The sequence below is a fragment of the Apium graveolens genome, chromosome 2 (genome assembly GCF_009905375.1).
Source record: "Apium graveolens cultivar Ventura chromosome 2, ASM990537v1, whole genome shotgun sequence".
Classification (NCBI taxonomy): domain Eukaryota; kingdom Viridiplantae; phylum Streptophyta; class Magnoliopsida; order Apiales; family Apiaceae; genus Apium; species Apium graveolens.
The window spans coordinates 150,665,388-150,690,679 of record NC_133648.1 but is presented as its reverse complement, the minus strand read 5'-3'; the positions used below and the strand labels follow the sequence as shown (position 1 = coordinate 150,690,679).

The 25,292-nt window shown below is 36.1% G+C and overlaps 2 protein-coding genes across 2 annotated transcripts; one reads left to right on the top strand and one right to left on the bottom strand.

The window, feature by feature from the left end:
• Positions 1-12,255: 12,255 nt before the first annotated feature.
• Positions 12,256-14,910, bottom strand: LOC141706103 (cytochrome P450 72A397-like). Its single transcript, XM_074508937.1, has 5 exons — positions 14,429-14,910; positions 13,892-14,109; positions 13,504-13,748; positions 12,942-13,329; positions 12,256-12,860 (listed from the first exon to the last, which is right to left on the bottom strand). The coding sequence occupies exons 1-5, from the start codon at positions 14,709-14,711 to the stop codon at positions 12,432-12,434; spliced, it is 1,563 nt and encodes a 520-aa protein (XP_074365038.1). The 5' UTR covers positions 14,712-14,910; the 3' UTR covers positions 12,256-12,431.
• A 1,294-nt stretch (positions 14,911-16,204) lies between these two features.
• LOC141707921 (F-box protein SKIP23-like) lies at positions 16,205-18,358 on the top strand. Its single transcript, XM_074511365.1, has 3 exons — positions 16,205-16,360; positions 16,615-17,955; positions 18,087-18,358. Exons 2-3 carry the CDS (start codon positions 16,679-16,681, stop codon positions 18,115-18,117), a joined length of 1,308 nt encoding a protein of 435 aa, XP_074367466.1. The 5' UTR covers positions 16,205-16,360; positions 16,615-16,678; the 3' UTR covers positions 18,118-18,358.
• Positions 18,359-25,292: the final 6,934 nt, after the last annotated feature.

Sequence of the window (25,292 nt, the reverse complement as noted above, 5' to 3'; positions counted from 1 at the left end):
AATCAAAGTATCAATTCTAGGCAGCGGAAAACAGTCTTTGGGGCATGCATCATTCAGATCGGTGAAGTCTATACACATCCTCCACTTTCCATTAGCCTTCTTCACCATTACAGGGTTTGCTAACCACTCCGGAAATTGAATCTCCTCAATGAATCCAGCCTCTAAGAGCTTTTCCACTTCCTGCTTTATAGCCTCTTGTCTTTCCGGGGCAAAAATTCTTTTCTTTTGTTTCACTGTCTTCCGGCTTAGATCTACGTTTAGCTTGTGAGTAATTAACTCCGGGTCTATGCCTGGCATATCAGCTGCTGACCATGCAAACACATCACTATTTTCTTGCAAAAATTTCACTAACTTCCCTTTAAGGGGCTCCTCTAATGTGGCTCCAATGAAAGTCGTCCTCTCAGGATTCTCGGGGTATAAAGGAACCGAGACCAATTCTTCTGCTGGCCTTCCTCTATTCTCATTATTTTCTCGAACATCCATATCTTCAATAGGAAGAACCTGCCCCCCGACTCCATCTGCCCTCAAAGAGGCCACATAACAGCTTCTAGCCATTTTTTGATCTCCTCTCTCTTCTCCAATCCCGTTTCGGGTGGGAAACTTCATGACTGAATGGTAGGAAGAGGGGACTGCCTTGAAGGCATGTATCCCTGTTCTCCCCATGATAGCATTATAAGTTGAACTAGCCTTTACCACTACGAAATCCAGCATCTGCGTTGCTTGCCTTGGCTCCGTACCTATGGTGGTTGGCAACTTGATTATCCCTTCCACAGGACATTCTACTCCAGCAAATCCATATATCGGCATGTCGGTTGGTGTTAACTGGGAGTCGTTATACCCCATCCTTAGAAAGGTGTCGTGGAGCAAGATATCCACAGAAGCACCATTATCCACAAGGACCCTCTTAACCGGGCTATTTCCTATTATTGGTGTTATGACCAGCGGGTCGTCATGGGGAAACTTCACACCCTCTAGGTCGGAATCATCAAAAGCCAATGTTACTTCTGTCCCGGCCCTCTTCGGGGCTTCTCCAACAATATGCATAACCTCTCTAGTATATGCCTTTCTGGAATTTTTGGACAATCCAGCAGCAGTTGGACCTCCAAAGATCGTGTTTATCACAGGCCCTCGAGGTCTCGGCCCTCCATAAATGGTGTTTATAACTGGTCCTCTAGGCTGGGGGTTTCGCCCCTGATCGTCTTGGTCCCTCCTACGATCTTCAAAGTTCTTCCTTCCATTATTATTTCTGTCCCCTCCATCTCCAGTATACTTGTTCAATCTTCCTTTTCGAATCAAAAACTCAATTTCATCTTTCAATTGCCTACACTCATCGGTGTCATGGCCAACATCTTTGTGAAACCTGCAATACTTGCCCTTATCTAGCTTGGCGGGATCAGCCTTCAAGGGCTTAGGCCAGCGAATATCTCTGTCTTTCTCAATCTCCATCAAAATCTGACTTCTGGGAGCATTCAACTTAGCGTATTCAGTGAACTTTTGGCCAGGTCCTCCCTTCTTGGGGGTTGAATCAGGGTTTTGTTCGGTTCTAGGATATTTTTCCTTAGCGATATACTCCAAATCAGTTTTTCGTTTCTTGCCTCCAGTGGGCTCATTACTTACTACGGTCTTCCTCAAACTTTCTTCAACCTTGATATACTTCCCTGCCCTCTCTTGGAGCTGCAACATGCTCTTAGGGGGTCGTTTGGCCAAAGACATCTTGAAAAACTCATCCCTAGTTCCTTGTTGCAGTGCTATCATGGCTACCTTATCATCAAGGTCTGGGACTTTTAAAGCCTCCTTTGTAAAACGATTCAGGTAATCTCTTAAGGATTCCTTAGCTCCCTGCACAAGACTCATAAGAGATGCTGAACTTTTCTCATGGACTCTTCCACTGATGAATTGCTTAATAAAAGCCTGACTTAATTCTCTGAATGATCCAATAGAATTTGGGGGTAGGCGACTGTACCATCTTTGAGCCATACCCGACAGGGTTTGAGGAAAGGCCCGACATTTTATAGCATCGTTCACGGGTTGCAGCAGCAGTGCATTAGAGAATGTCCTAACATGATTAGCGGGGTCTCCCGTGCCATCATAGGCTTTGATAGTGGGCATCTTGAATTTCCTTGAGATATGGGCATTCATTATCTCTTCTGTGAAGGGTGGAGTTGGATCATCAGGATCTCCAAGGGGAAGGAGATTGCTTGGATCAGTTCTTGGGACAGCAGCCCTTCTTCTTACCGGACCATCCAGGTCTATGATAGGAGGAGGATTTCTCCTCCTATGAGGTATGTGGGTTCTGGTGGCTTGGTGAGCCTCCAAGTCACGCCTCAGCCTTTGGATTTCAGCCTCATGAGCCCTGATCTTTTCCTGCACTTCTTGGGGATTCGCCCCTGGGGTGCTTTGGGGGCGTTGCCTTCCATCGGCCATTGGCTCTTTTCCAGGACGCCTCCTTCTCGGGGCCACTTCATCATCCGAAGATTCGGAGTCTCTCTCAGTGTATGGACCAGAAAATTCCCGATCCTCAGGGATAGGATCCAAACCTCGTATATAGGGGGGCGACCGCCCTCGTGCTTCGCTTCGCCCAGCAAATCCGCTTCCTCCAACCTCAGGATGAAGGGGCATCCCATAAGGGGGGTTAGTAGTAACAATAGTTGAATATTCATACCCGACGGGTCGAGAATTCACAGGTATATGTATTTGTTGAACTTGAGGATTCGTACCTTGAATAGTCGGGGGAGTTGTCCCTTGTGGCTGAGGATGAGTTGCCCCTGTCTGGGCTTCCCCCTGAGTAGATGCATAAGTTGAATGGGGAGGAACCTCCACGGTTGATGAAATCACCTGGGTTGCCTCTAATGGTGTTCCTTCCTCTAGAGCTCCAATTGTTCTCCGTGTTCTCGCCATGGTTGTTGTTGTTTCCCACAGACGGCGCCAAATGTTATGGATAAAAAACCAAGGTTATTACTTGCTGTATTTAATACTAAGATTCGAGAGCTCAAGGCCTTTAATGGCTGCTCTCGTGTTTCGTGACTTAATCTGCCTTTACGAGATGCCTACGTATCTCTGTGAATTAGAGAATCAAGCCAAAAAACGTAGTTCTGATTGGTGGGGGTGAGACCCCTTATATAGATGTTGGGAGTCCTTGAATTGGACTTGGTATAGGAGACTTGGTGGGCAAGTCTCATAGTTAGAATGGACTTTGGAGTCCTAGATAGTAGGAAATTGATTCCTTATCCTTTTAGGTCCCCTTGAGGCTAATCTCCAAGGATTTATATTCTTATCGGGACTCTTTTCAACATCTGTTTTGTCCCTTATTAATTAATTACGAAATTAATTAATAATCAGGGCTTTTGGGCCTTTTTTATTCCATCAGGCCTGATCTGGTCCATCAGGCTTAACCTTTCTGGTCTGAGTATCATATATCTTTTTATTGGGTCTAGCAGCCCACAGCTTGTACAATTAATGCAGTATTTAATAATACAATCATAATTTATTTATCCCTATCAGCCATGTACCTAGGGAGTAAATGATGAAGGATTTAAGGATAACCTTAGGGGTTTTACAAGGAGAAAGGTAATAATCAAAGTTCTCAAGAATAGAAATTTTGATGAAGGAAATATGACGTGATTATAATAATGCCAGGGGGCACGTGTTGAACCATAAGAAAGTATAGATCGACCCAATGAGGGTCGAGATTGGTGAAAACAAGGACCCAAGATAAGAGACATCCTAAGTATGATCGAGAGTCAGTCGTGACAATGTTAACCTCTAAAGACCGAGGCAATAACTTATGGAAAAATGGTGATATTTTTTTTCTCACCAGAGCTTAAGGAAGAGCATTTTCACACAAGCAGTGGTTGGAAATGAGGTAGAAAATTTAGTTGAAGATCGTTCAAAAGACATTGATTATAAGGAACTATTACTATCAGGAAACGCCAATGAGGTGGCCGACACTTTAAATATAAGAGGATAATTATAGGCGCTCGTGCCAGAGGAATACAGTGATGATGGTTAAAGCTCTGAAGGTTGTATTATGGTGTGAAAGATTGGCATTCCTTCATATGATTGTACGATACTCAACCGTAATAGTAGATTGGTAAAGATTTAATTCATGTAAACGCCGTGAGCAGGATATCTATCTTAGAAGGTACTATCTTGAGATAAGCCAGGACAATGTTACGGGAGGACTAAATGAACCTTTGAGCTTCATGTTTCCTAATAAAGACATATGGTTAATAATGGTATTAGCCTGCTATCATCGCTTTCATTGAAACTCTTCTGCAATTGTATCTGCTTCATGTCATGTATGTACGTCGGGATCAGGAGTGTTCTTCATGAATCATGAATGGTGATTATGTTACCTCCTTAGAAGGATTCGATACGATATGTATGGACTCCGTAGGGTTACCTATTAAGATTTCATGGAAAATGAATGACTATAGTAGGTCAACGGTGGACCTTAGTAATGCAGGAATGATTCTGCGAGTAATGAGCCGATTAATTACAACCGTGAGAGTTGTATTGGAATGGATGTTGAGATTGAGTACCACTAATCGGGTCGTGTTGATATATAAGTTATCATTGATAGACTACCTAGTGGAGTATTTACATATTATATATTTATTCCCTCTTATGAATAGAGAGTCGTATTACTATACGAGGAAGGTTACGGTGCAAGCATAGAATTCTAGTAACGATGATGTCTAGAATGAGATCCCAGATTCGATTTTCGATGTCAAGGGAGTTTCAAAGGTGATTGTGTATAAGCTTGAGGAAGAGCATGGGTCCATAGAATGATGGACGGAATATCAAAAATATTTAAGCATGTGAAATGCGATACGATAATACTGGATATTGATATAAATACATATGTTTTGTTCTCCTATGACAAACCTCTATAGTTCAGAGGTAGATTCCAAGCCAGATAATTGTGGCAGTATTATTTCATATACAATTCTCTTCAATTCGTTCTTTTCTCTCCTTTTCATTTTGTATAAGCTGAGAAGAACAACCCTTCCAGAAGGGGAGGTATTGCCGAATGACTATCTATCTGTGTGATAGAAGCCTAGTAGGATACAATCTATTGTTTAATTGCTTGTCAAGTACTAAAGGCTGGCTACCTTCTGTACTAACTATGCAATGTAACAAGTGTTCATGATCATAGTGATCTCTCAATAAATTCTTTTACTTCTATATAAAGGACCAAGCTTTCGAAGATGGAGGCAGCTAGAGATGAAGGGGTACCAAGTATGGTGGTATTCCGATTCTAACGCGTTCGTGATACTCAGGTTGACGCGATTATTAAAAGGTTATAGAACGCTAATGAGCAAAAGTGTAATCAGTATAAAATTTGGTACGGAAGGTAGTAACGATTACGAACTGGAAAAGAGTGGGTATTGAGAAGCAAAAGCTATAATGCTAGAAGCTATGATGAGGGTCTGTGCAATAGACTTGAAAGAATTTGGAATGATCACTTAACGTGGATTGAGTTTTCTTACGATAATAGATCGTATGTCAGTATCGAGATATCCCCTTATGAGATCCTTGAGGGAAGACAATGTCGATCTCCCTTATGTTAGGATGAAGTTGTAGAGCGCAAGATGCTCGGACCCACAGTAGTCCAAAGGACCAAGGATATAATAGATCTAATCAAAGGACGGTTGGTAGTAGCCCAAGATGGACATAAGAAGTATGTTGATTTGACACGAAAGGACAAAGAATAGGAAGTAGGGGACCTAGTGCTATTATAGGTATTCCCTTGGAAGGGATTAATGAGGTTCGGAAAGAAAGGGAAATTAAGCCCAAGATACATTGGACCTTTTGAGATACTAAGACGGATTGGGAAGTTGGCTTACGAGCTAGCCTTACCCCCGAACCTACAACAAGTTCATAATGTGTTCCATGTGTCAATGTTAAGGAAGTATCATCGGGATGTCAGACACATAGTGGAGTACGAGCAGGTGGATATGCAACCAGATCTGACTTACGTGGAGAAACCAGTAAAGATTATGGATAAGAAGGAGCAGGTGCTTCGGAACAAAGTGATCAAGCTAGTCAGAGTGCTATAGCAGAATCATAATGTGGAAGAATCAACTTGGGAACTAGAGAGCGCAATGCTAGAAAAGTACCCCAATTTATTTTCTATTTGATTCCGGGATGAAATCCTTTTAAGGAGGGGAGACTGTAATAACCCCAAAATTTTGAACTTTTTGTAACCCTTATGAATAGTGTTTTGCTGATTATGCTGAATAAGAAAACTTTTCATGCCACACTATGTAGGGGTTCTTTTATTGTTATTCTGAGATCTTATTAGTACTTTGTATGGTATATAAGTGTATGTAAAGATCGTCAGAATCCAAATTCGAACACTTTGATTTTTCCCGAAAATCCACCAGATATCGAAAGAGTTAAGTATAAGGTAACATGATAAAAAGAATTTAAATTCAAGGATTTTAAGAGAGGATCATAAAAGGAATATAATGTATTGAGAAAGGTTAAGGAAACCCAAGTAATAAGATCCCGGGTATGATCCCTCAAACGAAAAACGAGAACGAAAGTTAAGCGAACCGTATAACAGATCAACGGTCATTAGGCAAGCAATTAGGAGTTAATCAAGGAGGTTAGGGATGCTGATGTCATTGAACCAACAAGAAGAGGACAAGTGTGGGAAGATGACATAAGGATGATGACCTAAGCATGACAAAAGGGAAGGAAGTGTGGTTGATTTCAAGCCACACAAAAACCACCATGGTTAAAAGGTAATTAATTAAAACAAAAGGCAAAAACAACCAACAAACAAATCACAACTTCAAAAAGCATAAAACACTCCATATTTCAAGAAAAGCTCTCGGCTTTCAAGGAAAAATAAAGGAAGAAAAACTCAAATCCTAGTTCCAAGCTTTGTTAATTAGTGAGGTAATTATCTAAGGTTCCTTGTATATAGATAAGGATATCCTATAAGTTTAAGCTTCAAATTCCTTTACAATCTCTTCCTATAATTCATGGAAGAAGAGGGTGAATAGTGTTTTTCAAGAACTTGAAATTTTGTTCTTAAGTTTTTGTTTAGATTAAGCTTTGGTAAGGACTTTCAAGGGTGATTCCAAGCTCCTTAGTTACTTTTACTCACCAACGAAGGTATAATCTCATACCCTAGCCCTACTTTTGTATATTTAAAGTTTTTGTGTTTGGTATGGTTCATGAGAAGCTTGATTATTGTGTATTTAGAGATGGGTTGGTTTTGTGATGTGTTTGGAGTTGTAAATCTTGATGATTAGTTAAAGAACTTAAGTAAGCTTTTAGTTCATGATTGGGAAGTAGTATAAATTGGAATTATTGAGTTGTTGGGGCTGTTGTAGTATTGTATGAATGGATTTTGGTTGTATGGTTGAATTGTGGTTGAATTGTGGTTGATTTGGAGTAGGATAAAATTTGGTAATCGCGTAAACATAGCCGTCGTAATGCCCGATTTACTTTAGACTGTTTTTGTTCTTAACATCAGGACCCGTGAACTCACTGTTAGGTTTTGACCATTGACATCATTAGATAGTTCATGTTACGAGCTTCGTTTTGATATGTGGTTCGCTTGAATCGATGTACGGTTTAGGAGAAACGACCATTTTAAGTAACGGCATTTCGCGACCGAACAATTACCCATCGCCTTACTTTGAAACCTTGGTTAAGGACCTTAAATGACTAATTGGGGTATGAAACAATTATGTAAAGTGGATTAGGCAGTTGGTAGGGTACTCGCTAAAGAATCGCCTTAAAACTCTTAATGGCTAATTTATTAAAAATGGTGGACCGAGGGTACTCGAACGACTTACGTGATTCGTTAAGCGTAGAAGTGACCATAAGCGAATGTTAGGGTTCAATTTGTTAAAGTCTAGTTTCTTAAGCGACCGGGGTTTAATTCCGACTTATGTTGTTGTTCATAGGTAATCGAACCCACTCTAAGCTTAAGCTATCCGGGAACACTCAGGCAAATTTTCTACCCGTTATACTGTTGTTGTGATGTATATATGTATATGCATTATCTTGTGATAAGTGCATGATTATTTTTAGCAAAGTCTTGCGATATATTGGAGCATATGATATGATATTTATATGCATGCCTGTTTCATAATCTTGATATCTAATTGTTGATTCATTGCTTATAAACTGCATAATACCTATGCTAGAGATAAGCAGTAGTTGCGTATACCCTTAGTATAGAGGAACCAAAGGTGGATATTTTCTAAACCGGGAGTCGATGTTGCCGAGTATCTTGTATATATATTTATATATATATATATAGATATAGTTTTCAAAAATATTAATCGAATAAGGTTTATTCGATAACTTTATTTTATTTAATGAATATTAGTTGAATATTCATTCGAGAACTTATGACTCCGTTTATTTCATTTAATGAATATTAGTTGAATATTCATTCGAGGACTTATGACTCCGTTTATTCTATTTAATGAATATTATTTTGAATATTCATTCGAGGACTTATGACTCCGCTTATTTACTAAATAATATTCTTTATTTTATTAAAGAATAATGTCTCGATAATCAAACTTATTTTCGATTATTCAAATAAAGATCATACTTTCGTATAAGTATATCTTTGGTTATTAATATTCATTTCAAGTATGAGTTTTAAAACTTCTACTTCAGTTATTTTTATAAAGATTATTCTTTATGGGAATATTATTTAAATAATAATATTCAGATATTTTCTAAATATATTGGGACTGATTTATTTTATTAAATCAGCATTACTCCAAACATTCTTAAAAATGTTTTCGAGTCTTCAAAATGATTTTTAAAAGTTAGGGCGGATCCCAAAACTCATTTTTATATTTAAGATCCTCCTTTCGAAGGGGATTTAAATACTCACTCAAAACCTGAGGGATCCGGCTCTGTGGTGTATTTTATATTCACAAAGAGGTTGTTGTTTTGACAAATGAATTGATTACTTACCCAACGTTCGGGAAGTAAGCCCATCTAATTGAGTTGGCATAAGCGACAGGCCGGGGTATGGTCTATCAAAGTGTAAGTGGCTGGGTGGCAGTCCATCAACGCATAAGAGGCCGGGTGGCGGTCCAGCACAAGGTCCTAATGAGGCCAGGATGATGACCGGTGGGGGATTCATCCATCTACTAGTAGAAAAAGTTACTTATTGGTATCTTTGCCTGATCAGCAAGATATCAGGTTTATGCCAAGGTCTTCTCCTTTCCAAATTCATTGGATATTGAAACTCTGTTTATAATTTTTATAACAGAGGTTTTCAAGGAGTGTATGAAATGTATATATATATAGGTGTATATATATATCGGGACTTAATGAAGTATCTCGTAACTTCATTTCTTTTGAATGATATTCCAAAGAATGAATCTATTCAAATCTTATCTTGTAGTCTCATCTATGTGATGAACTTTTGAAACTAATTATAACTTGAACGGTGGTAGTTCAAGTAGTATTCGGAAAAGATATAAGTATATTGGAGTATCTTGTAACTTCATCTTTTCAACTTATATCTGGTTAATGATTATCTTATGCATGACAAAGATTTTAACAAAAACGTTGAGACAAGGTTAGATGTATGAGATCACCTTGCAACGATATTTTTGTATAGTTATAAATTAGAACTATGTGTATATTACGCATGGAAGAGGACTTCCAAGATTTTGAAAAGTATATATACATATATACTGAATATTTTGCGACTTGGTCGCGTTAAGATATCAGCTTGGTTCATTTCTTCTTGACCAAGACTTTCATGAGTACTATGAGATTGCTCATATATTGTTAATTATTATACACATTATTTCAGTGGGCTTGTTGCTCACCCTTACTTTCTTCTTTCATCACACAACAACAGATAGACAAGATGAACATGACCAAGCTCCCAATTTGCGAGCGGATAGGAAACGTTTCGCAGTTTCCTGTAGGCGTTGATGCCGCTGTAGCTGAGGTAGAAATTACCAATAGGCTAGGCTTTCAACTTTTGTCGTATCAGACTTATGTATATTTATGAATTGTAATAATGGAAAGGAAATGTAAATTTATTCAGAAACTCTTTTTATGGTGAAATGGTTTATAATTGTGGAATAAAATGACTTGTGTTATTTTTGGTATTCATCTCTGAGACTATAACTTGTGGTGTGTGTATATTGTGGGGTCACAGTACGCAAAGATTTGGGGGTGTTACAACTACCATCATAGATATAGATTATTTTTTAATCACTAATTAAACCTATATCAATCACTGTTCTTAGTTTGTATTCTAATATTGGTTTGTAACATGTATATATAAGAATTGGTGGAATCTTGTTTTTTGTCGAGTTGGATTTCATTTATACTGTAATTAAAATATTGCATAAATATTGCAATACATATTTTTTGCGAATTATTTCATGTAAACATCACAATCTTACAAATTTCATATAATTTAGAAGTAAAACATGTATGTTATGTAATGTAAAAAATTATGTGTAATGAAAAGATTTATGTTTTGCAAAGTGAAGATTTTTTATATAATAATATATTTTACAATTTTTTACTCATAAATTATATGTACTTTGCATTATTTTAATTAAAATGGTTAATTAAAATGGTAAAATTTATATAACATAATTTATAAAATAATATATTCTGCCATCTCTTGTTCACTTTTTGATGCAAAATAGGTTGTTTTTTAACATCCTTCGATGCCTCTGGCAAATATGGAAGTAAACCCTAGAAAATATGAATATCTTCGGCGTTAATATAATTTTTAATATGAATACATGCTACAAAAGGAAATATATAAAATAAGAATATAATTTTTAATTTTTTTATACTATCATATCATTCATCTATGTGTTCAAAATATGAATATGTTGAATAATTTAAATTTAATTATATATACTTAAAAATCAAAACCACATTCAAAATTAAAGGTGCATTTGAGTGACAAGAACCAAAATACATAATTGTGATATAAATACAAAAGAACGGTAAATACAAAAATAGATACAAAATGTTGTTTAGTTTTTTTTGGAAGAGTTATTTGTCAGAAAATTCAACAAATTTATCATATTTTTTTTTCAAAAAATTTATAAACTTTTTTTCACAAAAATCTTCGAATTAACTTTCTTAAATAGGTTAAAATAATTAACCATAACTATTTATTGTTGGTTAATCCTATGTTAGATTGCATAGTTAAGTTGATTAAGTATTAACTACAATAATTAAATTTATTTTTTAAAATTATTAATCAAATAATAAAAAAATGACTTTTAAATCCTAAAGAGGCACAAAATGACCATGACATGTTACAGAGTTTGAAAAATAACTAATAATTGCAATAAGGTTAATAATTAGAAATATTTTTATGGGATATATTAGTGATTCTTTGAACATTTCAAATTTTAAAATACACAAACTTAATATATGAACTATTTAAGATTTTTTTTAAAAAAATGTGTTAAATATAAACGATGATAAGTTATTTTATATAAAAATTTCGACAATGTCTTAAAATGGATCCTCAAATGGAATCACCTTAATTTATAATAATAGTGTTAATTTATATAAATTAGTACATATTATCTAAAAAGCACGAGAAGATTAATATAATATAGATGACTATTGTATACAATTTTTTGGGAGGCAAATGATTATTTTAAAAAGTGATTTTTTTAAAAAAAATTAAAAATAATTTTATGTATAAAAATTTATTAATTATATGATGGTTACTTGGTTGCCATTGACAGGTGTACAAAAAATCTATGAGTCATATAAAAATATTTGAAAAAAATCATAAATTTTAACATGATTAATTTTTTTAATATTTTTTCATTATTTGATATAGTTGGTTGGGATTGTTGGTAAGAAAAATAGTTAAAATATTTTTCAGCAAAAACTGGTAAGTTTGTTAGTTTTTTTTGGTTAATAACTCTTTTTTAAATAACTTTACGGCCCATTGGGAAAAATGAATTTTATTTAAAATTGTGGATTTGATTAAATAAATTGTTTGGCAAGTTGGATTTATAAATTCAAATATTAGTATAAATATGACAATTTGAAATGAATTATGTCATTTAAAATTTATCATTTAAAATTAAATGTAAGTTTTGAAACGCCCTATTAATTTTTTGAAGGCGGGAATGTTGTTGGGCTCCCCTAAAAATAGGGGACCAAGGGAGATCCTTTTTAGATAGCTATTGTTGAGGATACAATTATATAGCTATTTTTTGTTAGGTATGATCTAATTATGTCGTTACGATCTGGAGATAATGTCCCTTCTTCTTCTAGATGTAAAAACTTAGGCTAGCTAGGTTGACAATGACTGAAAATTACATGGATGGTCACTTCATTAGCTGTACATACAAGATTTAACTGATTAACAGTGCAAAACTTATGAGTTTAAGCTCCCATCAACTGTTGTACGTATGAAAGCGTTCCAACTAAACCTTGCTTACAATCAAGTTAGCTCCGTGTTGTGGTTGAAGAGTTATCAATGTAGCAGGGGCATGCGTGTAGGAAGGCGAAATCTGAAAGGAGAAGTGTCGTAAAATGGTAGCCAGAGCTAGTTTGGCTTCCAATGTTGCAAAGTTTTGTCCAATGCAAGTTCGCGGTCCCATTCCAAATGGGCAGTAGGCTGCCTGATTATTATTTGTTGCCTTAAACACACCGTCCACGAATCTTTGTGGGTTAAACTCTTTGGCGTCCGCGCCCCAGACTTTTGTATCGGAATGTATGAGCAAGACAGGCAGAGAAACTTCAACTCCTGAAGATAATGTTATATCGCCTAAACTAGTATCCTCGTGTACCTTCCTAGTCAGTGTATGTGCTGGAGGGTATAACCTTAACACCTCATTTATTATCATCGAAACCTGCAGAATATTGTTTTAACGGATTACATAAAATGAACACATCTAGATTTTGAGTAAATGTGTTAGATCAATACTACTTACAACTTTGAGATGGCTAAGATGATCAAAATTGGGATTTTCTTGATTCCCTATTACTTGAAGAATCTCATTTCTGGCACGAGTTTGCCAGTTTTGATGAATGCTGAGTAAAACTAAGGTCCAGACGAGCAGATTTGATGTGGTTTCTTGTCCAGCAAAGTAGAAAAGCTTGCACTCACCTATCACATCATCCAGGCTTATTGGAACTTCTTTTGATTCATTTTTGCATTGCTCTTTGGAAATGGATTCCAATAAGATCCCCAGCAAGTCATCTGCACGACTCTCTCCTGCCTTCATTGCCTTGGTCTTTTTTTCAATAATGTTTTTCAGAGAAGATTGGATTTTGTTACTTAACTCCTTCATCCTCCTATTGTTCTTAGTTGGTACGAACCTGACATTATATTTATGTAGAAACAATTTAGGCAGAACGTAACAGCACTATTTTTTTTATATATCAGGGATACCAGCATATTACAGCACTAATTATAAATCTCTGTTTTCTTACTAAAAGCCACTGCATGTTTTTTTGATGTGGTAATCAAAAGAGTTATAAAATGAATGTTACCTCCATCCAGGAATGTATACCGATTGCAAAGACTTGTTTACAAGCTCCATTTGTTGGCGTTGAAGCTTAAACACCATGCTTCCCTCCTCGTAGCTACTTCCAAATGCTGTACGTGAGATCACGTCGCTAGTTAGTGTATTAAGATGTGGTGCGACGTCTAATTCACAGCACCCCTTCTTCTCTATCATTTTCTCCCATTTCTTCACCAACTCGATGCAACTAACATACATCACTGGAAGCATTAGCTGAAACGGAAGCAACAAAGTAAATTAACATATAACTACATATTAAAAAAATAAAATATTGATACGGCAGTTTTAGTTTAAGTGTGCTACAGGGGTTGCCATTACAGTAAGGAAGCGTACAAAAATAAGTATCGTATCAGTACCTTCAACTTGGGACTAAGAAAAGCTGGGTTGAGGAGTTTTTTATGCTGAGTCCATTGATCCCCGTCTATACTGGCCAGCCCATTTGCAAACATTCTAACAATCGGGTTTTGCTGGAGCTTCTTAAATCTATAGGTCTGGTTTAAGACTTGTTTTACAAGTACAGGATCTGTAATCAACAATCTAGGAGTTGGTCCAAACCATATGAAACTATTCTCCCCTGCAAACAAAAGGAAATTATACCTAGTTGTGTTAAACTACAAACCAGTCTAGAAATCAGTTGTTAAACCATTATGATGAGATTATAACTTGTATTTTTGAAAAAGGTTTGTATTTAGAAACACCTACATATATTGTGAAGCTGAGTAATTATAGTTTGTCCATGGCTGAAAAGCTAAATTGAATTATAAATCCGAACAACTTTTGACAGAGCTGTGACTAACTAATTAGATGCAACTAACAAAAAGCACATGAAAAGGACAAGGACCAAGACAAGTGAAGATGTAACAAAGTATAATGAACACATATATATATGTTACCATATTTGTTGACCGTTTGATGAATGAGGGGTATGGCACGGGTCGCGACATCATCTGAAAGATTCATAGGAAGGGACATGGCTTTCTTATTCATCTCCGAGTTTTGTTTCACATCTCCATACAAGAATCGGTAGGAGTTTCCTTTAAGCCCTTGTTTTCTCAGGTTCTTTTCGACTTTCCGTGGTCTTACCCACACCAAATTCAAGACCCCCCATGTCCATTTTGCAAACAAAACAACAAAGATCAGGGTAATTGTTATGAGCAGTAGTAGTATTATATCCATCACTAGGAAAAAGGATAAAAATATTTGAAGTAGCAAGGAAAAGCGTTGTGTGTGATGTTGCTATCGGGTTGGATGTTACATTTATAACAAGAACTATGATTTATTGGTGCATGGGGGGGGGTACTTGACTAGGTACCAGGTAGAATAATGTAAATATTTATTGTAACTGAATGTGGTTACGCCTTGTGACGTCAGTGTAGAACCTGATATTTTGAATTTGTTATGCTATTTCTACAAGGGATACGTGGAACTTAAAGGATAAATCTGTTTTAGGTGTGAGAAAGATGAGCTGTTCACTGAGAAATACAATAAATATGTTAACATGTCTGATGTACCGTGACAAAGAGTATAACAACTTGATAACTCTCAACTAGGGTTTTGCTGCAGAAGAGCTTGAGACTCTCTTCATTACTTGGCATTTGGACAATCAGGTGATATGAGGTAATTTTCACGTGATTACACAGCTGTGGCAGGCTTGTAGTCGGTCGTAAATGGATAACCTCAACTCGTTTTACTTCCTTCTTAAGTAAAGGGGCTCTTAAGTGAAGGTCCTGCAAGAAAACTAAAACTCAGGACCTCTTTAATGTAAAACTTCAACAAATCTCTCAGGAATCTTCTGAGATTTTCTAGTTTCTGAATCTCTGCATTTTGTAAGAAGTGTTCTAGGGTCAGTACATTTGACTTGATTTAAATTAGAAGTTTGAAGAAAGTTTTTTTAAAATAAGAGAAGTATCTCGATCTACTTCCATCAACATTTAAGCTGCTGTAGTAAAGTCTGAGGTAAGGAAAGGGAAGTATGGAGTCATCAGATTGGTTTGAAAGCATTGTTGTATAATACAGTTGTTGCAATCCAAAAGCAGGTGTCATTTCTTATTCTCAATAATAGTTTCCATCGTCTGCAGGAAATTCTTTTACATTTAAACTGTAACAACATTTTCCTTGACACAGTTTGGATTAAACATGCAGTTATCACATTTTTGTTCTGAATTTTGTGTACTAATGGGATAAAATTCAGCGGTAATAGGCCAAAATCCAATTATGTGCAAAACTATATATTTGTTCGATTCTGTTGGTTATTCATGTTCTTATTTTCTGTTGGTTAATCATATTCTTATTTTCTGTTGGTTATTTCAAAAATGAAACATGTAGCCCTTTTGTTTTGCACATTTGTTTCACAGTCTTACTTCAAGTACAAAAAATAGGAGTCTTTTACCATTTTACCAGCGTGGAAAAGTCTCTGAATTTCTAAATCCCATTCCTAAAAACCGCATTCTTCATTGAAATTAAAAGTAACAACAAATGTAGTGATTTGTACAAATTATAATAATAATAATAATAATAATAATAATAAAGAGAGTTGACATTTGGAAATAATTGGTTTGTAGTGTATAGACCAAAATCGAGGAGGACAAACACGTTACGTAACATGATCGGAGCCGCCTTCTGCTTGGTTTTTTTTTTAATTCTATTATTTTCTAGACTAGACACCTTCTTATCAAGCTAATGGAACCGCGTTATTTAAGTCGATGAAGCAGTTAACGTTGAATCTTATATTTTAATGTTTGACATTAGACTAGTATAAAGCACAGAGACTACTTTTGCTTACACAGACTTCATCATTTCTGTCTTCCTTAATCAACTTTAGTAAGGTAATATACAATTATGTTTGTTTTCTTTATGTCATCACCTCAAGTCCATTTAGTTGTTGGAAATGCTTTTAAGCTACATTTTTCCAATTTTAAGTTGCTATATATGTTTAGCCTAAGGAGCAGAGCTTTTTAATTGTGTGAATGTTTTTGAATCTTTAACATGTATGATTTCTGCTATGAATTTTTTTCCCAGACGATATATTTGAATCCAGATAAAAAGATCTTTTCTTAATATGTTCTTTGACATTTTCCAGGCACAAAACTTTTGGTGAATTTTTTCTAGTCTTTGAATTCGTTGGAGCATTACATTGAAGGAATATGTCAGACATGGAGACTGGGAAATGGTCCGATCTTCCCAATGAACTGCTGGAAATGATCCTGACAAAGTTGTCTTCAATTAACATCCAAAACTTCCAGGCTGTTTGTCCTCCTTGGCGAAATGCTGCAAAATCATACACCTCCTCTTCATCTTACACCAATCTCCATCATGTACCATGGCTCTTGCTTCCTAAAACGGACCAAGATAACTATGATTTCCGTTTCTTCAGTCTTCAAGATGACAAGGTGATTAGGCGCATCAGTAGACCTCGCGATCTCAACATACCGCAGAAATTCTATAATAGTCTGTGCCTAGGATCTTCTTACGGTTGGCTAGTGATGTTGGATGAGATGGCAACTCCTTACCTTTTTGATCCATTTTATCTCACGCAAATCCAACTTCCAGATATTGATACTATAGAGCTATTTAAGTTTTCCAAATCTGATGATGATGGCCTTGATATCATCCCCTATAGTGGTTCTACAGAAAGCTTGATGCATTTTAAGTCTGTACATGACTTGAGAGGATATTTCTTTAGTAATGCCGTGGTATCATCCAACTTTTATGAAAACAGGGGAGAAATATATGTTTTAATGATTGCTTCATTTGGTGATGCTGGATCACAGCTTATGTTTTTCCGATCTGGAGGTTATGATGTGTGGATGCTGCTTGGCGATTATGACCAAACATATTCTGACATAGTATGTTACGATGACAGATTTTATGCTTTGAACGCATTTGCAGACAAGGTTGAGTTATGGGATACAACTATTTACACGCCTGAACTAGATGAGGAATTTGTAGTTCCCATGCCTCCGGTACTTGCAGAGACAAGAAGTTTTTTGGAGAACTGCACTTCTTCTCGAACTTACTTGGTGAAATCCTGTGAAGATGATCTGTTGCTTGTTCAGAGGTATATCGGTGATTTTGTTGATGGTGACCCCGGAGAAGACATTTATAGGACACTTGTTTTTGAGGTTTATAAGCTTGATTTTAGTATCAATGAGTGGGTACAAGTTGAGTCATTAGGCGATCAAGTGTTGTTTTTAGGTGGAGTTCAGTCTATATCACTCTCAATTCAAGATGTTCCAGCATGTCAACCAAATTCAATTTACTTTACTGATGATTGTTGGGCTCGGTTACATGAGCACAATGTTCGTTATGATGTTGGCGTGTTTCACATGGAAGATAAGAGCATCGAAGCATTTCATCAGTGCGATTTAGGAAGCGAACCCCCACCCATCTGGGTTGATCCTAAAGTGATGTTAGAGAGCTGGTAAGTTGTGTTCCCTAATTGTTTCTTAGTTAAATGCACGCTTTTACAAAAATGTTAAAACAACTTGTCTAATGCCCAAGCAGCACTACAATGTATATACTTGGTGTTTCCTTATGTTTGTCATTTATCAGGGCCTGGAATGCAAAACATTACGTGAGCTGAAGATGAACATCGAATATTGGATCTGCACATCAAGTCTTGGAATGGACGGCAGAAAATGAATTGTTTGAATTGAGTTTTGAAGTTTCAGTTTGTTTGTAGGGACTCTGTTTGATACTGTTGGGCCGTGGAGCCCAAATAGTTTATAATGGAGATATATTAGTAAGCCTAGTAGAAGGCCCTAGATGTAATAATGAGGAGGGTCCTATAATTAAAGAATAAGAAAGAGAAAAGGATCTATTAATGAGTTCATTTATACTTCATTATTATGGTGCTTATGATCAATCTGTATTGACTTGATAATTACGGACTCAACGTTTGGCGCTAAAAAGAGTTCTCTCTACTTGATTATTCAATAAAAAGTTCATCACAACATGGAAGATGAACCAACGAATGATGGATAGAAAAATCTAAAAGAAGGTGCAGATCAAGGACCCTCGGTTCTTCGTCCTCGCCGCCTATTCCCTAACACAACTACAATTAAAAATATTCTCACAAGCAATATAAGACATAATACAATTTACCAAAGTTAACGAGAAGCAGAGTTAGGCGAGAGGGTTGCTGGTGACGAATAATGGACTTTACTTGAGGAAGAGTCCAAACGACTGTAAAGCCGTTTAGACAAATGTAGAGAAATTCGACGATTACAACTCGAGTTAGAAAAGACCTCGACTTCCCTCCTGTACGAAAATGACGAGATTGACAACATCTATTGAGAATGACGGATTGAATTATGAGGACTATGACTACGAGGACGATACATCTACTAAATCTACATACTCGAGACCTCGTCACTATAAGACTAAATACATGGCTTACAACAACAACTATCACCAAACAGAACATACTCAATCTATGGATTCACATGCAATATTACTTCTGCAAGAAGAAATGACGCTTCTTCGAGAAAACATTATCGGTCAAAACAAATTTGGCCTAACTAGAGAAAGCCCACTTTTGAGAGCCATTGCGAACGCGATTAACGACAAAACATTGAAAACTCCAGCTCTTGATGGTTTTGATGGATCAAAAGACTTATCAGCGTTTCTCAACACTTATAATGGACGGATGGCCTTTTGCGGTCATTCCGAAATTGCGCGATTTCAATTCTTCTCCACATGCCTCCAAGGAACAACGCTACAATGGTAATAATCTTCCTCCCCGTTCAATCGACATACACTTTAAACGCATTTATATTCCCTGGAAATCTTACGAGAATGAGACATCATAAAATCAGAATCTTTAAACTGATGATGAGTATACTTAGGACACTTCCCTAAGAACGCGCATACAAACTCCAAGTCATATTGATTTATTCCATTCAAAAAATTTAAGCGTCTCTCGGGTAACCTTACCACAAGGCTTAACAAATTCAAGATCTGGTCCGTGAACATACACTTATTTAGAATGATATCCCGAATTTGAGGACTTCACGTCCACTATTTTACTGAAAGGAATATGTCCTAAGTCCAATCATGTATTAGGATTTAGGAATACCTTTTTATGTAATCTGTTTTGATTTCATTGATATTAATAAAAGACTTGTTTTGTTTTTATTACGGGCTTTATCTATTTAAGTGTTTAAATAAGATATACCATAGTTTAGAGTAAAGCTTTTTATGGATTATGATGAGATCATAATAGTGAGACCTAAAAAGATGATAACTCTAAACTTAAATAGTTCATGGTCATAGGATTACTATCTGGTAATTAATAATCCGCAAAGATCGGTATATACTATGCTTGCTTCATTATGAAGGATGTCTGTTCTCATAGACATTTGTGTGGTGACACTATAGCTAGTATGTAGGTGCTTATTATGGAATAAGTTCACTGAACATGACTCGCACAGCTGAACAACTGATGGAGTTCACTCAGGTGTCAGCAGTTGTTCACATAGTGATAGTTGTACAAGTATCCTTAGACTTGAGGTCATCATAGTCATCTTGTGTACACTGCACTATGCTTTGGTTTAGTTCTTAGTCTCCAGGGACAATTATTAGGGCTCTTCTAGGTATAGGAATTTGTACACGAAGATAGTGTATGATCAATAAAGGATCTACCCCTTCCAGTGAAGGAAGCGAATGTTCAAGGCTGATCCACTTATGCTAGTTCAGGAATCTCTGGCCAGAATAAATAAAATTATAAAGGAGTTTCTAATTTGCACAGAACTACGCATAGTAAATGGTAAGCAAAGTGATTGAATTAGATAGGCTTGACACGAGATCCATACCTTGTATTTAATCGGGACATTGTAGGGTAGAAGGAGTTTATTGTACAGTAACTATTCACTGAATAGGTTCTTGGTATTCTAAGCAGTGAATTCATATTATCCGGATAGTCGCGATATGCTGAGAAGTATCCCTCACGATGTAGAATATATGTGATTAATTAATTAATCATATTTAATAAATTAGAGAATTTATATAAATAATGATAAAATAGTTTTATTATTATTTATTTCTACTACCGGCTTAATATTGAACCTACAGGGTCACACCATAAAAAGAGAATGATTTAATGGCGGAGGAATTAATTAATATTGGCTAATAATTATTTATTTATGAAATAAATAATTAATTGGCAAATTTAATAATTGATTAAATGAGATTTAATTGATTATAAATTAATTAAAAAAAGTTCTTAATATTATTAATTAAGAATTTAATTTTTGGAAATTAAATCAAGAGAGAGAATTATTTCTAAAGTGTTTAGAAAAAGGATTAGTAATTAAAAGGTGTTTTAATTATTAATGAGAATAATAAATAGGATAATGATAATAATATTTATGGGAAAATTTCAGCTGAAAATTTTGCCTATAAATATACTATTATAGACCCTATTTTATTCCAACCCGCATAGAACCCGAAAATCCAATTCTCTCCACCTCCTTCCTCCTCCTTAACATCGTTTTCTTGGTGGATACCGGTGGAGTGCTTCACACTTGAGGAGCAACTGCTAAGGATCTCTGATCGTTGTCTTCGAATTATTTTAAAAGGTTAGATTCGATCCCTCGAATTTTTATTCATGATCTGTATGCTTTTATTTGGATTTTGTATGTGTAAAAGTGTTTTGCCATGCCCCCGCTGCGTTAAAAATCCAACAATGGTATCAGAGCATAGGTTGTATTCATATAGATCTGTGGTAAAAATTTCAGAATTTTATGTGCTTGTATGAATTAATTATGATTTTTACAAGTTATATTATGGATTAATTTTTTCTGATGAGAAATCATTTCTCAGAATAATTTTGAATGTTGATCTGGGTTCTACAAGTGTTGTAGATCGTCTGGGTATTTTTTTCATAATTTTATGATGTATAGATTTTTTATTATGAGTTTTTGAAGTTCTTGCAATTAAATATGTATATATATATGAATTGTTTGTATGTATATATCTGTGTTGTTGCTGCTGCTATTAAAAGAGAACAGACAATGTCTGCTGCACGGAAAAAGACAGAAGTCAGATGTACGGCGGCACGGGTTTCGAAAAGCAACGGCGGCTGCAAAAAAAAATAAAAAAATATAGGGGTGTAACGCATTCCGGGAATGCGTTACACACCTGTGGCGCATTCACGGAATACTTTACACCCTTTAATGGCTTAAAAGGGGTGTAACGCATCACCGGAATGCGTTACAGGGCTTGTAACGCGTTCCTGTAATGCGTTACAGCCCTCTGTTGATTTTAAAATTGATTTTCTGGGAGTTTCGTAACTCCGTTTTGGGCGTGCAATATACCGTTGGATTCGTTTTTCCAAGACGGATCTAATGGAGTGATCAATTTTAGTTTATATATAAGTTTTGAACTGTTTATATTTCCATGAAGTGTTTTAAAGCTATTTTTGACTATTTTTAATTGCTTTTAAATGCTTCATGTGATACATAGAGATGTATAATGCTTAGACTAATGTGCTAGATGATATAACATGCCTACCTTGATGTTTATTCATGTTGATATATGTGATATATGCTTAGTTTATCATGCGATGATAGATTTAGGTGAACTTAAATGAACATAAGGCGTTTGTTAGACAACCTAGTATAGTGAAATTGTTTCATAACCTTAATAACAATATTATGAATACACTCATGAGATTCTTGTGTTTGTGAAACACGTAATTGAATATGAATTTTTGATATGAGAGAAAGGATGATTCTGTCAACAACAGATTTCTATCTGTAAGAAAGGGTTATTAAGTGACGCCTCTTGACAATGCTCCACTCGATTTGGGAATCATCTGATTATTGATTATTGATTTGAAATATTTAATTTAAAAGGAAGAATTTCTTTATAATATGATTATGATTGTAACGTAATATAATCCCTCTAAAATTAAATAATATCAAGTAGTAATTGGCCAATGACACAACGGGCTTGTGTCGGTCATAGCCTTCCAACATGGTAGAAAGTAGTTCTTATTTTTGAATCATTGTCGTTTCGTGCCACAGCCGAGGGCTTTGATTTCGAAATAAGAAATACTTGTATATTACATAGAGATGTGTACATTGAATAAGAATCTAAAGGTCGTTACGTGCCACAACCGTGGGCCTTTGGGGACTGATTCAATTGTACGGAATGTTGGGTTAGACTTGACTTAGAATATTGAGTTTGTCGTGCCACAGTCGTGACTCAATTATTCAAGAGGCTAAAGTTTGATTAGGGAATAACATTAGATGTAATTGAAAAGAGTTGTCTGCCTATTGAACATTACATGTCGTTTCGTGCCACAGCCGGGGTTGTGTAATGGAATGTAGGATCCCTATTCCCACTAGCATTATGAATGCTTAATTTTTCATGTAGGGGGTTGAATAAATTAGATAAACTAGTGGGAGCCACTTATGAATAAAGACCCGATTCATATAGTGTTTTTAAAATAAAATCGAATTTTTGCTGAGTGTTGTTATGTGTTTATCATTTACAGATTTACTATATTATGTCTTCTGCACCATCACTCAGGAGCATACTAGATGCTCATAAGTTCACTGATCCTAATTTAGCTGTATGCTTTCACTGTAACAAGTTAGGGCACTGGAAGAGAAACTGCAAGGTTTACGTTGCAGAATTGAAGAAGAGGAAGGGTAGTAAGACTACCGCTTCTGATTCAGGCATGTTCATGATCGAAGTTAATATTTCACTAGGTCAAATTTCTACTTGGGTATTAGATACCGCCTGTGGTTCTCATATTTGCAATTCGTTGCGAGGACTGAAGGGAAGTAGGAATCTTGAAAAAGATGAGGTGATTCTACGTATGGGCAATGGAGCAAGGGTTGCGGTCATAGCTGTAGGATCATTTAGTTTACATATGCCTACGGGCAAGACTATTATTTTGAATAATTGTTATTATGTTCCCTCTATTGTGAGGAATATTGTTTCTATCCCTATGTTGGGTTTGGATGGTTTTTCATTTATTATTAAGAATAATGAATGTTCTATCCTTAGAGATAATGTTCTTTATGGATGTGGAATTTTAAATAATGGTCTGTATGTATGTGACGTAGAGCATGATTTACTTCAGATTGAACAAACTAATAAAAGAAAACGAGATGATGAAAATCTGGCCTATTTATGGCACTGTAGGCTAGGTCATATTAGTGAAAATAGACTTCGGACATTGCATAAGGAAGGGTTACTAGACCCCTTTGATTTTGAATCATATCCTACATGCGAGTCTTGTCTATTGGGTAAAATGACCAAATCTCCATTTAGTGGACATGGAGAGAGGGCTGCAGATTTGCTAGGATTGGTACACACAGATGTATGTGGACCAATGTCTACGCAAGCCATGGGAGGATTTTTGTACTTCATTACTTTCATAGATGATAGATCTAGATTCGGATATGTATACTTGATGAAACACAAGTCTGAAGCCTTTGAAAAGTTCAAGGAATATAAATATGAAGTGGAGAAACAAACCAAACACAGTATTATAACTCTTCGATCAGATCGAGGTGGTGAATACTTGAATGGAGAGTTTCTAGATTATCTCAAAGAAAATGGTATAGTCTCCCAGTGGACTCCTCCATATACTCCACAGTTGAATGAGGTATCTGAAAGGAGAAATCGAACTCTGTTAGACATGGTTCGGTCCATGATGAGCTATGCAAATCTTCCAGTATTCCTATGGGGTTACGCATTGGAAACCTCAGCATATTTACTGAATAAGGTACCTTCCAAATCTGTTCCTCAAACTCCATATGAGATATGGAAAGAAAGGAAACCGAGTCTTAAACACGTTAAGATTTGGGGATGTCCAGCTTATGTCAAGAAAGTTGACCCAAATAAGCTGGAATCTCGATCCGTAAAATGTAGTTTTGTGGGATATCCTAAAGAGACTTTAGGGTATTACTTTTACACTGATCATCGAGTGTTTGTCTCCAAACATGCTACCTTCTTGGAAAAAAAGTTTATCCTTGAAGGAAACAGTGGGAGCAAAATTGAACTTGATGAAGTTCAAGAAGCACAAACTACTACGGTTCAAGTGGAAACACCTGTTCAGACTGAACAACCTTCTGTGGAACAGCCCATTCGTAGGTCAGAGAGAGTGTCTCGCCAACCTGAGAGGTATTATGGCCTTGTCATTGAGAATGATAATGAGTTGTCAATCATTGATGAAGACGACCCTAAGACCTATAATGAGGCTATGAGTAGTGTTGACTCAGAGAAATGGCATAGTGCCATGAAATCCGAAATGGAATCTATCAATACCAACTAAGTATGGACTCTGGTTGAAGCGCCTGAAGGTGTTAAGCCTATTGGGTGCAAGTGGGTATATAAGAGAAAGTTTGGAGCAGATGGCCAGGTGGAGACCTATAAGGCTAGGCTAGTGGCAAAAGGATTTAATCAAAGATAAGGGATTGACTTTGATGAAACCTATTCGCCTGTAGCCCTGTTAAAATCTATTCGGATTTTGCTTGCGATTGCTGCTTACTACGACTATGAAATTTGGCAAATGGACGTGAAAACGACCTTCCTCAATGGGGAACTTGAGGAGGAAGTGTATATGACACAGCTGGAAGGGTTTCTTTCCAATGGAAATGAAAACCTAGTGTGTAAGCTGCTGCGAACCATATATGGTTTAAGGCAAGCTTCTCGTAGATGGAACACCCGTTTTGATGAGACAATCAAAGAGTTTGATTTTATCAAAAACATGGATGAACCATGTGTCTACAAGAAGGTTAG